Below are 11,683 nucleotides of genomic sequence, written 5' to 3'. Positions count from 1 at the left end.
ATCGTTAGATTAATTTGGGTGAATTTATGCTTTCCAAAGGATTGACACATCAACCGGGTGCAATGACCATTTTGACAAGGTTCATATTTCACATGACTGATGTGACATGTTTCCACCGAACACTTGACAATTCAACAAGGAAATATGCTCTAGGTTGATTTGTTCGTGGTTAACGTATCTTCTGATACATACAAAGCATTAGATGTTGAGCTAAAATGGTGGTTGAAGACAAGAAGGGATCCTCCCGGGGGCTTGACTCGTCGACCAAGATGCTTGGTTTACCGCACACAATCTTCTTATTTGTGCCTAAAAGACCAAATGCACTAGGAATCTTCCTCGTCCAAGGTTCTAGAGAACCCGATCCAATTCATGGGTCGACCAGAGATGGTTTCTGGAAAATCTGATCCCCTTCACAAACAACAGGAACGTAGTACTAGTTGTAACTCAAGAGCATCATTTTGTATGTCTTTCTTTATCCTTTCAATGATACCTTTGGGTTCTCATAAAAAACAGAAAAAAAAGAAAAAGAAAAACCCCTTGTTGTATTAACTAAAGAAAATCAATGTAGAAAATAGCCACATTTTTATCCCAGTTTGCCCACTGGTGTTGGCTCTTTATCACCTACTAATGAAAAACCTAAATCGAGGGCAACAAATTGCATCTAACCAAGCTGAATTGATGTAGACACTTGATCCTTTGCAGCTGATTTTTACCAAGTAGTAAGCAACTGAATTTATTCCTCTATAACAGTGGGAAACATTGCATTCTATAGCATCTAGGCATAGTTGGAGAGCCCACCATTACCATCACCTTCCATTCTGAGTTTCAAGCGTATGCTGTCAAGCTCCTAAAAGATCAAACAAACTAAAAGATATCAATTGGTAATATGGTAAGCATACGTTTCTCTATCCATTTCTTATAACATGGTCATTTCGTTTTGATGGAACTGGGTTATTTGCTTCTGCCCATATTATGAGAAATGGATAGAGAAATGTGTACTTTACCATATTACCAATTAACATCTTTCAGTTCGTTTGATTGCTCGGAGCTTGACGCCATGTTTGAAACTTAAAATTATTCCATAGTCAATGGCCAATGGTTTCTCCATTGTGGGTGAGTGTCTGAAAATGTATCTTCTGTAGAGATGGATCAGTACAAGCTTTATCTCTTGGATTGAAAATTTCTGTCCAATGCATGCTCGAGGCCCTATTCCAAAGGGAATATTTGCATAGGGATGCCTTTGTTTTTCTTCCTCACAAGTAGGATCAAACCGCTCAGGCCTGAATTTCTCTGGTTCAGGGAATTGTTTAGGATCTTTAGCTAGAACCCCAAGTGCTAACCATACCCATGTACCCTGCATGAAATACAAACTAACTTAAATTTCCTGCAAAGAACTTAAAAATCACATTGCAAACATCCTTCGATATAATCTACCTTTGGGAGGAGGAACCCTCCTATCTCTGTTTGTTTGGATGTTTCTCTTGCAACTAATGGGGACACGGTATAATATCTCATTGCCTCTTTTATCACCTGAAAAATGAACAATTTAAGAGTATATAAATAGAAATTTGGTGATAATTAAACTAACCGTTTAGGGAGAAGATGCCCAAGTCTTTAATAAGCTTTGATGTGAGATATGTTGAAGTATTTGAGTTATACCCAACTTATCGTCTAATATAGGCTATCGGACTTATTATGATCCAATGATGTAGTGGGCCTTATGGGAGAGTCCGATTAATAGTAGAACCTAGTGTTGTATATTAATACTAGTTGAAAGCAAGGGTATGTGTTTTCCAAACTAAATACTTAGGGTGTAATGTTTTAAGCAATCTTTGTGCTTAAACCCTAACCATAACAAGATAAATGATATTACATGGAATCCTAGCATTTCTGCTTCTTAATAGACCTTGAAGCTCTTTCAAAAGAGGGGGAAAGAAGCTAGTGTTCCTTACTTGTTCAAGATAGTGAAACTTGTACTGAAGATCTTGGGCTGTTGGCAGCAGATCACAAGGCCCGAAGCTATCAATTTCATTGAGCAACTTCTTCTCGACCTCTGGATGGTCAGCCACAAGATAAAGGATTGAAGAGAGAGTGAAGGATGTGGTTGCTGAACCAGCAAGTAAGTGTTCATATGTGAGTGCACTAATGTAGTCATAGCTGAAGATATTCTTTGACAGAGCATCTGAATCCCTGGAGTTTAATATGAGTGTCAAGAAATCTTTTGAAGATGTTCGGTCCTTCATTCTCCTTGCTACTATCTCATCAAGTCGTTTAGTTAACCTCTGGTTGGTTTGATCAATTTTCCAGTCAGTAGTTCCTGGTAGTCTCTGCAGTATCTGTCTGCAAGGTTCTTGGAGGATAGGAGCTACTAGTCCCAATATCATCGAGAGTGAACCTGAGAGATCCATCTTGAGAGCTGTGGTTGAGTAGATGTGCTGTTTGATAAAATCTGACACTTCATCATCTTTGTTGCTACAGCCATGATCCTCAGTTGCATCATTCTTTGTTGAATTGTTGTCGATCAATTTCTGTTTTGAGAGGCCAAAGTCGAACCCAAATGCAGCTTTTCCTATGATATCAGTGGATAACCTCAGAAAAAAGGTGGAGAAATCAATGTCTTCTTTTTCTTCAAAGTCTGGAAAGTTGACAGCAGTGGCCGAGTTGATAAGTGATTGCATGGTAGGAACCAAGTTGGAGAGGTGAGAAGGTTGGTAAACAGATATTATTGTGTTTCGCATAGTGGACCATCTTGCATCCCTGAAAAACCAAAAGTGTTTTTGTTGGCTCCAGCTACATTGTAAAGAAAAAAGGTTCAATACTGGAACCCTTTAACCTACTTGGATGTACAGTTCATGCCATCTGTATTACCATCTAGTTCTAATCTTGAATTTTGGTTCATCCAACAGGTTTCTTGCTAATACAGATGCTAGCAAGGTATTTCATATCAATGGTGATAAAATATAGTTGAGTCAAGATCATGTTGTTGGACAAGGACATTGAAGACATTCTAGGAATCAATCATAGTCAAATCCACTTGTTGTGGGTCTCATTGTGGATTTCATGTGATTGGTTCTAAAGATATCTTAGTTATTCTTCAAAGGACATGACCAAGTTTTGTTAAATTTAACTTGTGGTTGATCCCAAGCACAGGACTTTCCATTCACTAACAGTAACAAAGCTTACCCCACCGACACCCCCCCCCAAACCAAAAAAAAAAAAAAAAAGGGAAGAATCTGGTGAAGCATTCATCCACTTGGTGAAAAATAACTTGTGGTTTTGTTGCTTTTACTTGATGAGAAAGTTTTCTTGAGTAAGTGGATATGTTCAACACACTATCTTAAGGTTCACATATCCTTACAGGGTTTAAGGATATTCTTCAAATACTGTTATATACACTCTTCAGCATATCTAGAAGTGGGAAGATTCCCCAGATTACATTAGTGTTTTAGAGCATTCTGCTTATTGGGTGGTGAAGGAAACTCTAGACATGAGTGGAGGTAGGTAGCTGTGAGGTTTTAATGCTTGACTTTGTTGTAGTGAAATTGAGAATCTTCTGTTTATCTTATCGGAAGGAGAATATATTGTCTTATCTCTATTAAAGAGGGCCTGAATAGTGAAGCTGCGGTGATTCTTCCGATTTTGGACAAGTTACATTTTGACAGTGAAATTTGGTGTACATATTATAGGAAAAGATTTCCTTTCTTGTGCTTCTATGTAGTATAATATTTTGCTCTATCTCTTATTACAGTGCTTCTTCCAGTGACTTGCTTAGATTACTCTTACTTTGGAACCCCATTAAATGAGGTCAGAGGGAACATGACGATATATTTGAGGGAACATGAGCATGTATAAAGTCTTTCGCTTAAGGTTTAAAAGAGAGAAAGAATAACAATTGTTTGCCAGAGTAAAGTACCTGGAGAAGAAAAGACCCTTCTGATGAAGAGGGGACCCTGAGATGGGAGTAGGCATGCTCCGATTGCTCAAATCCTTGAATTTCTTTATCCCAGCCTCCCTACACAGTTCTGGGTCTGCTATTATCACCAATGGCTGCCTACCCATTTGAAACCTGCTCCATCCGTCATTACATGTTAATAACATAGATATTCAGTTAGCTCTTGAAGATCAAGAACAAGAGAAGAAGAAGAAGAAGAAGAAGAAAAAAAAAGTAGTACCTAAAGATGGGTCCATAGCATTTGGCAAGGAGACTGAAGACGTCAGGGCCATGCTTTGCAAGCAAGGGAAGGTGACCTACAAGTGGAGAGGTGGGAGGACCAGGCACCTTTCTTACAAGCCAGTAGGGTGCATAGAAGTATACCAAAGCACCAGCTGCTAAGGCCAGTAAGCTGAAGAAGAGTTTTAAGTTGAAAATCTCTAAGAATCGTTCCCCAGTTTCCATTACCTGATCTAGAGCATCCATTATCAAAGTCATGTAAATGTATATGAGAGAGAGAGAGGCAGGTGGGAAATTGAAAAAGGCTCCACACACCAACCAGCCATCTTTATAGGGAAAAAAAAGGCAGACTTGAGGTTGTAGTGGAGGGAGAGAATCAACTTCCCTCAATCTCTATGGCTTTTTGGTATCAAATCTCATCCGTTTCTTTTTTTTGGCGGGGGGGGTTGTAAAATCCTTTATATGAAACACTTCATTTGAAATAAGAACAAAATGAGGAAGAAAAGTTAAAATGCAAAAGCATCCATGAGTGTTGGGTGTAATTCCTACAACTATGCAAATTTCTATAATAATATTTCACGGGAGATCAGAAAATGAGTTATTAAGGATTTAAACGATGAAGGGGTATTTTCGTAAATGGATACATTAATCTTCCCAAGAATCCCACGGTCGAGATTCGACCACGTCCTCAAATGTATATCTAATTGTCTAGATTAAAACACAAAAATATTAAATAAAAATATAACTTTTTCCTTTTGCATTTTAAGGGTTTCACATTTCAGAAATTTACAAACACAGCCCCTCTGGTAGGTAGCCAAATCTAAACCCGTTGAAAGACTGATTTCGGTCAGAAATTTGGGTGAAAAGAAAAGACGATTGTGATGGAGTTAAACCCTAACCCATCCTTCCTTCTTTGGTAGCCAGTCCATCTCTGAAAAAATTTCAGCGCAAAAACCAGATCGAATCCAGAGCCTCTCTTCTTCTTGTCCATCGAATTGTTCCTCTTTTGCTTCGCAACATTGGCAAAAACACTAATTCGCAAAACAGAGTATTGGTGCCAATCTTTTGCTGTATAATTAATTAAACCCCTACCCTCAAGAAAATCCAACACCCTGCAAATCAATGACTTCACAAATCCAAGATTCAATAGTTCCAGTAATCACAGACTGTATTGAAATTTAAGATAACTATTTTTTTGGGAAAACAGCAACCAATCCAAAAGCTTTTGCAAACCCTAAGTTAGAATGAGAGACAGAGATACGGTGATCGGTTAGGATTTTAAATGCATCAATATCTGCATCCACTGAAAAATATTAGAATAGAAGCCATTAATAAAAGGAGAAGGGGAGTTACAGAAAGAGGAGGTGGGTCGGAATTAAATCTGGGTTGACGAGGGAGTGGGATTGAGAAGCAGAAACGAGGGACATTTGAGACCGTTCAGACAGACATTCTAAACCATCAGATCAAAATGGGGATTTGAGAGTTCGGTGAATGAAGTATATGAGTTTGAAAATTAGTAAACTTTATACTTTTAAAATGTAATTTTTATTTTAATATTTATAAATAAATTCCTGTTATTCGATTCGATTCGATCTTATTTGAATTACGTGGTACGATCACCACCGTTGGCATCAGCCAGCACCGGCAATGCAAAATTGCAAATAAAAACCCGAACTAATGTGTGACGGTGTAGACTCGGAGTCAGCGTGAAGACACCCAGCCACCTTGTATTAACCACCCAACAAAAGGTCCAGATTCCTTCATCGTTTTATCGCTTTCAATAAATCCACTTGACGCATTTCCCGGGATTGCTTCGACTCTACTCTCTCATTCTCACGAGTCCGCACTGTGTAGTTCTCCAACCAAAACCTAACGCAAATGTTACCATTAATTTTATCATAATTAGTATTCCGTTTGCTTCCTTCGTAATTATTCTACTACCTTTATTACTCTTCTCACCGATTCTCTGTGAAACCAACCGACGGGGAGAAAAGCTGTTGAAATGCAGCAATTGCAGCAGAAAAATCCAGCCATGACTTTCGACGAGGTCTCTATGGAAAGAAGCAAGAACTTCGTCAAATCTTTGCAGGTTAGATTCTTGCTCTGTGTGGTCCTAGATCTGATTTTCTTTCTTCGTTGTTGGTTTGTTCTTCTTATTTCTCTCCCTTGTGCCTTGATGGACTTTTGTTAGATCTTATTACCTTATTTTTTCTTCGCAGTATTAGAAACATGGAATTGCTGACATTTTGTTTCCCTGGAACCCTTTGAGAAATTCTCCTCTACTCCTCTAATTGTATCGTGTTTCAATTTGTTTGAGCAATACTGAGTGCGTTGCGGAGTTGCTTCGCACTAGTGCATTGTTTTGAATTATAATCTGAATCCAGTTTTTGTTGACTTCGCACTCACGCTCTTAGATCTGTCATTTTAGCTTCAATTTTTCTTCCTTGTACTCCCTGGGACTTGCATGGTTTGGTTGTGCCTTACTCCACTCCAGTGTTCTTCCCTGTTTCTTATTTCCTGTTATTGGGAATCAGCAGTGCTTCCACCCAGAATGACTGGGGTGGGCATATGATTGGGAGAAGAAACTTCAGTGTCAAACCTACTACACAAATGAAGCTTATTAAATTATGGACGGTGGTTTCTTTGTTCATTTGACCAGCTGCTCCGTACGAGACTTCTACCGATAATTTGAATTACAACGTGTATTTGGTTGTAAACTTAGACAGTGTTATTGAACTTCAGCGAGGTTATAGATTTCATTATTATGGGATGCATTTCGGCTTGATTAGTAAAAGTAGTAGATAAATCTTAACTCATTCTTACTTATGTGAACACAACATTGTGTGTATCTACGAACACTGAGTGGACTTTCATATTGAATTTATGATTCTTCATGCATCTCCCTGACATAATCACGTTTCACTCATCAAATTACATTTTTTATTTTTAGAGTTCATGCATGATTCTCTTGCTATCGGTTGTTTCAGGAATTGAAGACCTTACGGCCGCAACTTTATTCTGCTGCTGAATATTGTGAAAAATCTTATCTTCATAGTGAACAAAAACAAATGTAAGGATATTTGTCAGTTGTCTTACTATTTACTTGTGAAAGGATATATATTGTTTACATTAATCAATTTCTTCAAGATTGTAAGGACAGGGATGGTAATCATTTTTGGCCGTGGATAAAATCTTAAAAGTGTCTATGAGCAGTTTCTTTGGTTGAAATGGGTTCCCTTTAGCTAATGAAAATCTTTTATTCAGATGAAAACTAACTATTCTTTTGAGAAAAAGGCTATCTGAGCCACCAGGGGAGGGGTATGCAGCACCCTTTCTCTCTTTATCTCTTCTTGCATTAATTAACCTTGCTGCCCTCCTATGTACAATAGATTCCATCTCATCTCATTAGTGCACCCCCCCCCCCTATGCTGCACAGAGATCACTTTCTGATGAGGGAAACTGGGTGGAATAGAATCTTGGATTTTCAATGCAATTGAAAATGCTTGAGACAGCTTATAATGAGCAAAATAATTTAGGCAACTTTTGGTATGTTTCATCTTTCATGATTGTTGATCTTCTGAAAAAGGAGCTGAGTCAATGGGGGCTTGCAGAAGTGTGAATCAGAGTCATTGCCTCATGATCAACGTTCATTGTTGACAATCCATAATAAAAAATGATGATAATAAAATTAGTAGGTGGAAGCCAATGAGACATTGTCACATTGCAGGAAGTTACCAAGATATTTTCTTGGCTAAGTGATAATTTTAGGTTGGCCCATCTGGCTGCTGTGGATATAGAACGACTGTACAATTATCATTGATTCTGTTTAATGTTTGAAGTCTGAACAATCACTCTTCACTGAGGATAAGAACCAGAAAAAATTCATTTGAAACAATATTTAATTTATTCTAAACATGGATCAAAAACAAGGTCTAGTGCAATCTCAGTAATGCTAAAAAGGCCTAACAAATAAAATTTGCATTTTGAGCACCAATTCCCTAGAGTGTGCCTTTTGTTTTGGTTAACGCCAGCTAGTTTTAGATATCCATTGTATTTGGATTATTAGCAGTTCTACCCTAGATTTATCATACTTCTATCAGTTAATTTGCAATCTATGGCTATTTAAAAAAATTTAAGTACAGATAGTTTTGATTCATAACTAAATATTCAGGATCACATATCCACTGTCAGCATACATGTGGTGTAAGTATTTGCTGGGATCCTTGTGAATGCTTTCTAAGTCTAATAGTGTTGCCTGTCATCTTATCAGGGTCCTTGACAACCTAAAGGATTACGCAGTGCGAGCCCTGGTAAATGCTGTTGATCACCTTGGCACTGTTGCTTACAAATTGAATGATATCTTTGAGCAACAAGTATCAGATGTTTCAACCTTAGACCTCAAGCTTTCATGTCTGAATCAGGTATCATATTTGGATTGCATTTGATTGGAGTTGTTATTCTATTAAATCAATCAATTGATGAAACCTGAATTGACTTCACATGTTCAAATTAGAGAATTATTACTTGCCAAATTTACACGGATAAAGAAGGTCTCAAGCAGCAGCAGTTGTTGACAGTCATCCGAAGGCATCACAAGCATTATATCTTACCAAGTATGTGTTATAACTATATGTAATCATGTGCAAGTTGTCACTGCAGTAATGGAAACATAATTTGTTTTTGCTGGCCTTTCCATACTAGAATCGATCAACAAGAAAGTACAGTTTAGTCCACAGATACAGACAGATGCCAAGGAAAAGCATATTTTAGCAAGGCCTCATGTTCATTCTTCAGGTAGTTGCTTCTGTCGGTGGTGCCACTCGTAATGTGTTTATCTCTTTCTTTTATAGACATTAATGGTCACAATATCTTGATCTGTATTCTTAGGCACTCCTGCATCAAAAACTCTTTCCTGGCATTTAGCCTCAGAAACAGACTCTACCTTAAATGGGACTCAGAAGTCATTGATGAGGTAAGGTTGATGAAAGCCTAATTTATGCATATTGCAAAATTAATTGGAAAAAACAAATTATGGATTGCATAGATTTTAAAGTATAGATGAAATTGCTTCTAGCATATCTCTGAAGTTTTCTGTGGTGCAGTATTAAAGACCCAAAAGCTAAGGGGGCAACTTTGGGAGTCTTCCATCTGTTGGGTATGCTGAATTTGGTTATTCATTCACACATATGGTAGAATTTAGATATTTGGTGTTCACTTTCCAACTGTTTGTCTTGCAACTGATTGTGCTTCGATGATTCCTCCAGTATGAAATTATTGATACTATTCTTTGTTCTCTATTCCTCTAGATGCTGACGCTGTGTCAATAAAATCCTCAGCCCCTCATCTTCAGAAAGCTAGTGGATCTCCTGTTCCTGGTGCAGCTCTTCAACCCTTTGGTGTCACACAAAGGGTAATGTTAAAACTGACAGAACAAATTACCCAGATATTTCCTTATATTCTTGAAATTTTATTTTTCCTGTGAGAATTTTGGTGATTTTTGAACGCCAGGAACTTTGAAACAAGGAGTTATATCATGGTGTTAATTTGGATGCATCAGTGCGTCTGAATGATAGAACTGATGAATCTTTACTTTGTTTTGTGGTATAAGTTTAAATGGAGCCATGAAGCACTCAAGGCGAATTTTCAAGGCCTTGTTAAAAAGTTTACACTATTAGTGTTGATTACATAACGGTCGGACCAAAATGAAAACTCTGCAGTTCTCATATTTCTGTTGGAAAATGAAAATAGTGCCATTGATCTGCTCTTTGGCATAGGATACCTTTTGTACCCCAAAAAAAAGGCATAGGAAACCTTTCTATTGATGTTAAGGAATAATTTGCAGTGTAGATCATGGACTGTCATACATGTTCTGGTGGATGTAGTGAGCTAAAGTTCATGAATTTTAGTTCCATATTGTGTTATTAAATGTATTGCTGCTTCATCAACTGATCCGTATCTTTGTTCTGGCTTGGAACCTCCTCAGGATTATTCAGAAGTATCCAAACAGTTGACAGCATTTAGGTCCTTCGACAACATGGGCCGGCGTGAGATTGTACGTCCCCCTATTCGCAGCAAAAGCATGCTGTCAGCATTCTTCAGCAAACACAAATCAACGAAGCTGTAGCATTGTATTTTGGGCAGACATCTTTTGGGCAATTGCTTTCAGCTAATCAATTGGTTGCTCTTAACCATCTATATGTATGTGACTGTTGGAGCATTTCTTTCACTGGCGAGGTGATGACCTACTTCAGCAATGGTGGATCTCGCTTGCTTAAGTAAATCATGTATGAGGAAGCTTACCCCTGCATTTCAGGATTGTCTAAAAATAAGCATGTAGGCGCAGATGGTCTTGATTGAATTGATCTAACAGATGGGCATTTTCTCTTCTTTGTAATATGTCTCTCAAGATTGTGGTTACATAAGGTACTGTAATTCGGGGTTCATGTATAGTAGGTGTGGTGAATGGATTTTAAGTGATGACCAAATTACTGGATCAAAAAGCTACTGTATTAACTGTTCAGACGTGTTAATAAATCATTGTAAGTTCTTTACTATTTTATCTGAGTGTAGGGTTTTTTCCTATTTAAAAACAGAGAGGCAAAAATGGGGTTATGGGAATCTTTGTCAATGTCCAACTACAGTTGGTGATTTCAGACCTATTGGGTTATGTGATGTTTGCTACAAAGTAATCTCTAAAATCTTGGTATGTTGACTCAAACCCATGCTTGCCTGACTTATTTCTTTCAATTAAAATGGGTTTATTAAAGGACGGCACATACAAGATAATGTTTTCATTGGACATGAAATGATGCACGTGATTGCTAGGAAACGGAAAGCAAAGACTAGCTCCATGACCATAAAATTAAATGAGTAAAGCTTATGATCGATTGAAATGCGAGTTTCATCTAGTCAGCTTTCTTGAAAGATGGATCAAGTGGATAATGTTTTGTGTTACAACTGCGTAATACTCCATTCTATTGAATTGAAGCCCCTTAACTATTTTGGCCTACAAGGGGTCTGAGAAAAGGAGATTACCTATCCTCTTATCTTTTTGTTCTTTGTGCATAAGTTCTTTGTTCCCATCTAGAAGAAGCAAAGCTGAAGGTAAAGTTGAAAGGTATTAAACTATGTTGCGGGGGAGAAAATCTGACTCATCTCGCCTTTGCAAATGATCTAATTTTGTTTGTTCAAGCCACATGGTGGTAAACTGCTTGCTTCTATCACATCATTCAAGATTATTGCGCTAGGTCAGGATAGCAACTGAACCTCAACAAAACCCGTGTCCGTTATAGCCCCAGCACTAGACATCTTTCTAAGCAGTTTGCTGTCAAACCAACTTAAAAAAAAAAGGATATATATGTAGGCATTCCACTCATTAGTGGAAAAAATCAAAATAACTCATTGTGATTCCTTGCTGCAAAGAGTAAATAGCATGTTGCAGAGTTGGAAAGCCAAATATTGCAGACAAAAATGAAAAACAGTGTTAATGCAAGCTACTTCTTCTGTCATACC

At 37.7% G+C, this 11,683-nt stretch overlaps 2 protein-coding genes across 2 annotated transcripts; one reads left to right on the top strand and one right to left on the bottom strand.

Annotated features, from left to right (window-relative positions):
• Positions 1–539: 539 nt before the first annotated feature.
• On the bottom strand, positions 540–4,556 carry LOC149014206 (cytochrome P450 711A1-like). Its single transcript, XM_089160120.1, has 5 exons — positions 4,173–4,556; positions 3,914–4,066; positions 1,953–2,757; positions 1,435–1,530; positions 540–1,354 (listed from the first exon to the last, which is right to left on the bottom strand). Exons 1-5 carry the CDS (start codon positions 4,427–4,429, stop codon positions 1,016–1,018), a joined length of 1,650 nt encoding a protein of 549 aa, XP_089016246.1. The 5' UTR covers positions 4,430–4,556; the 3' UTR covers positions 540–1,015.
• A 1,366-nt stretch (positions 4,557–5,922) lies between these two features.
• Positions 5,923–11,029, top strand: LOC149014205 (protein ABIL1-like). Its single transcript, XM_089159651.1, has 9 exons — positions 5,923–6,260; positions 7,159–7,241; positions 8,442–8,592; positions 8,685–8,784; positions 8,873–8,965; positions 9,059–9,143; positions 9,274–9,326; positions 9,478–9,581; positions 10,155–11,029. Exons 1-9 carry the CDS (start codon positions 6,174–6,176, stop codon positions 10,293–10,295), a joined length of 897 nt encoding a protein of 298 aa, XP_089015777.1. The 5' UTR covers positions 5,923–6,173; the 3' UTR covers positions 10,296–11,029.
• Positions 11,030–11,683: the final 654 nt, after the last annotated feature.

The sequence above is a fragment of the Hakea prostrata genome, chromosome 6, assembly GCF_041222555.1.
Source record: "Hakea prostrata isolate BN-2017 chromosome 6, UWA_Hpros_2, whole genome shotgun sequence".
Classification (NCBI taxonomy): domain Eukaryota; kingdom Viridiplantae; phylum Streptophyta; class Magnoliopsida; order Proteales; family Proteaceae; genus Hakea; species Hakea prostrata.
This window is presented reverse-complemented; position numbering and strand designations above follow the sequence as displayed.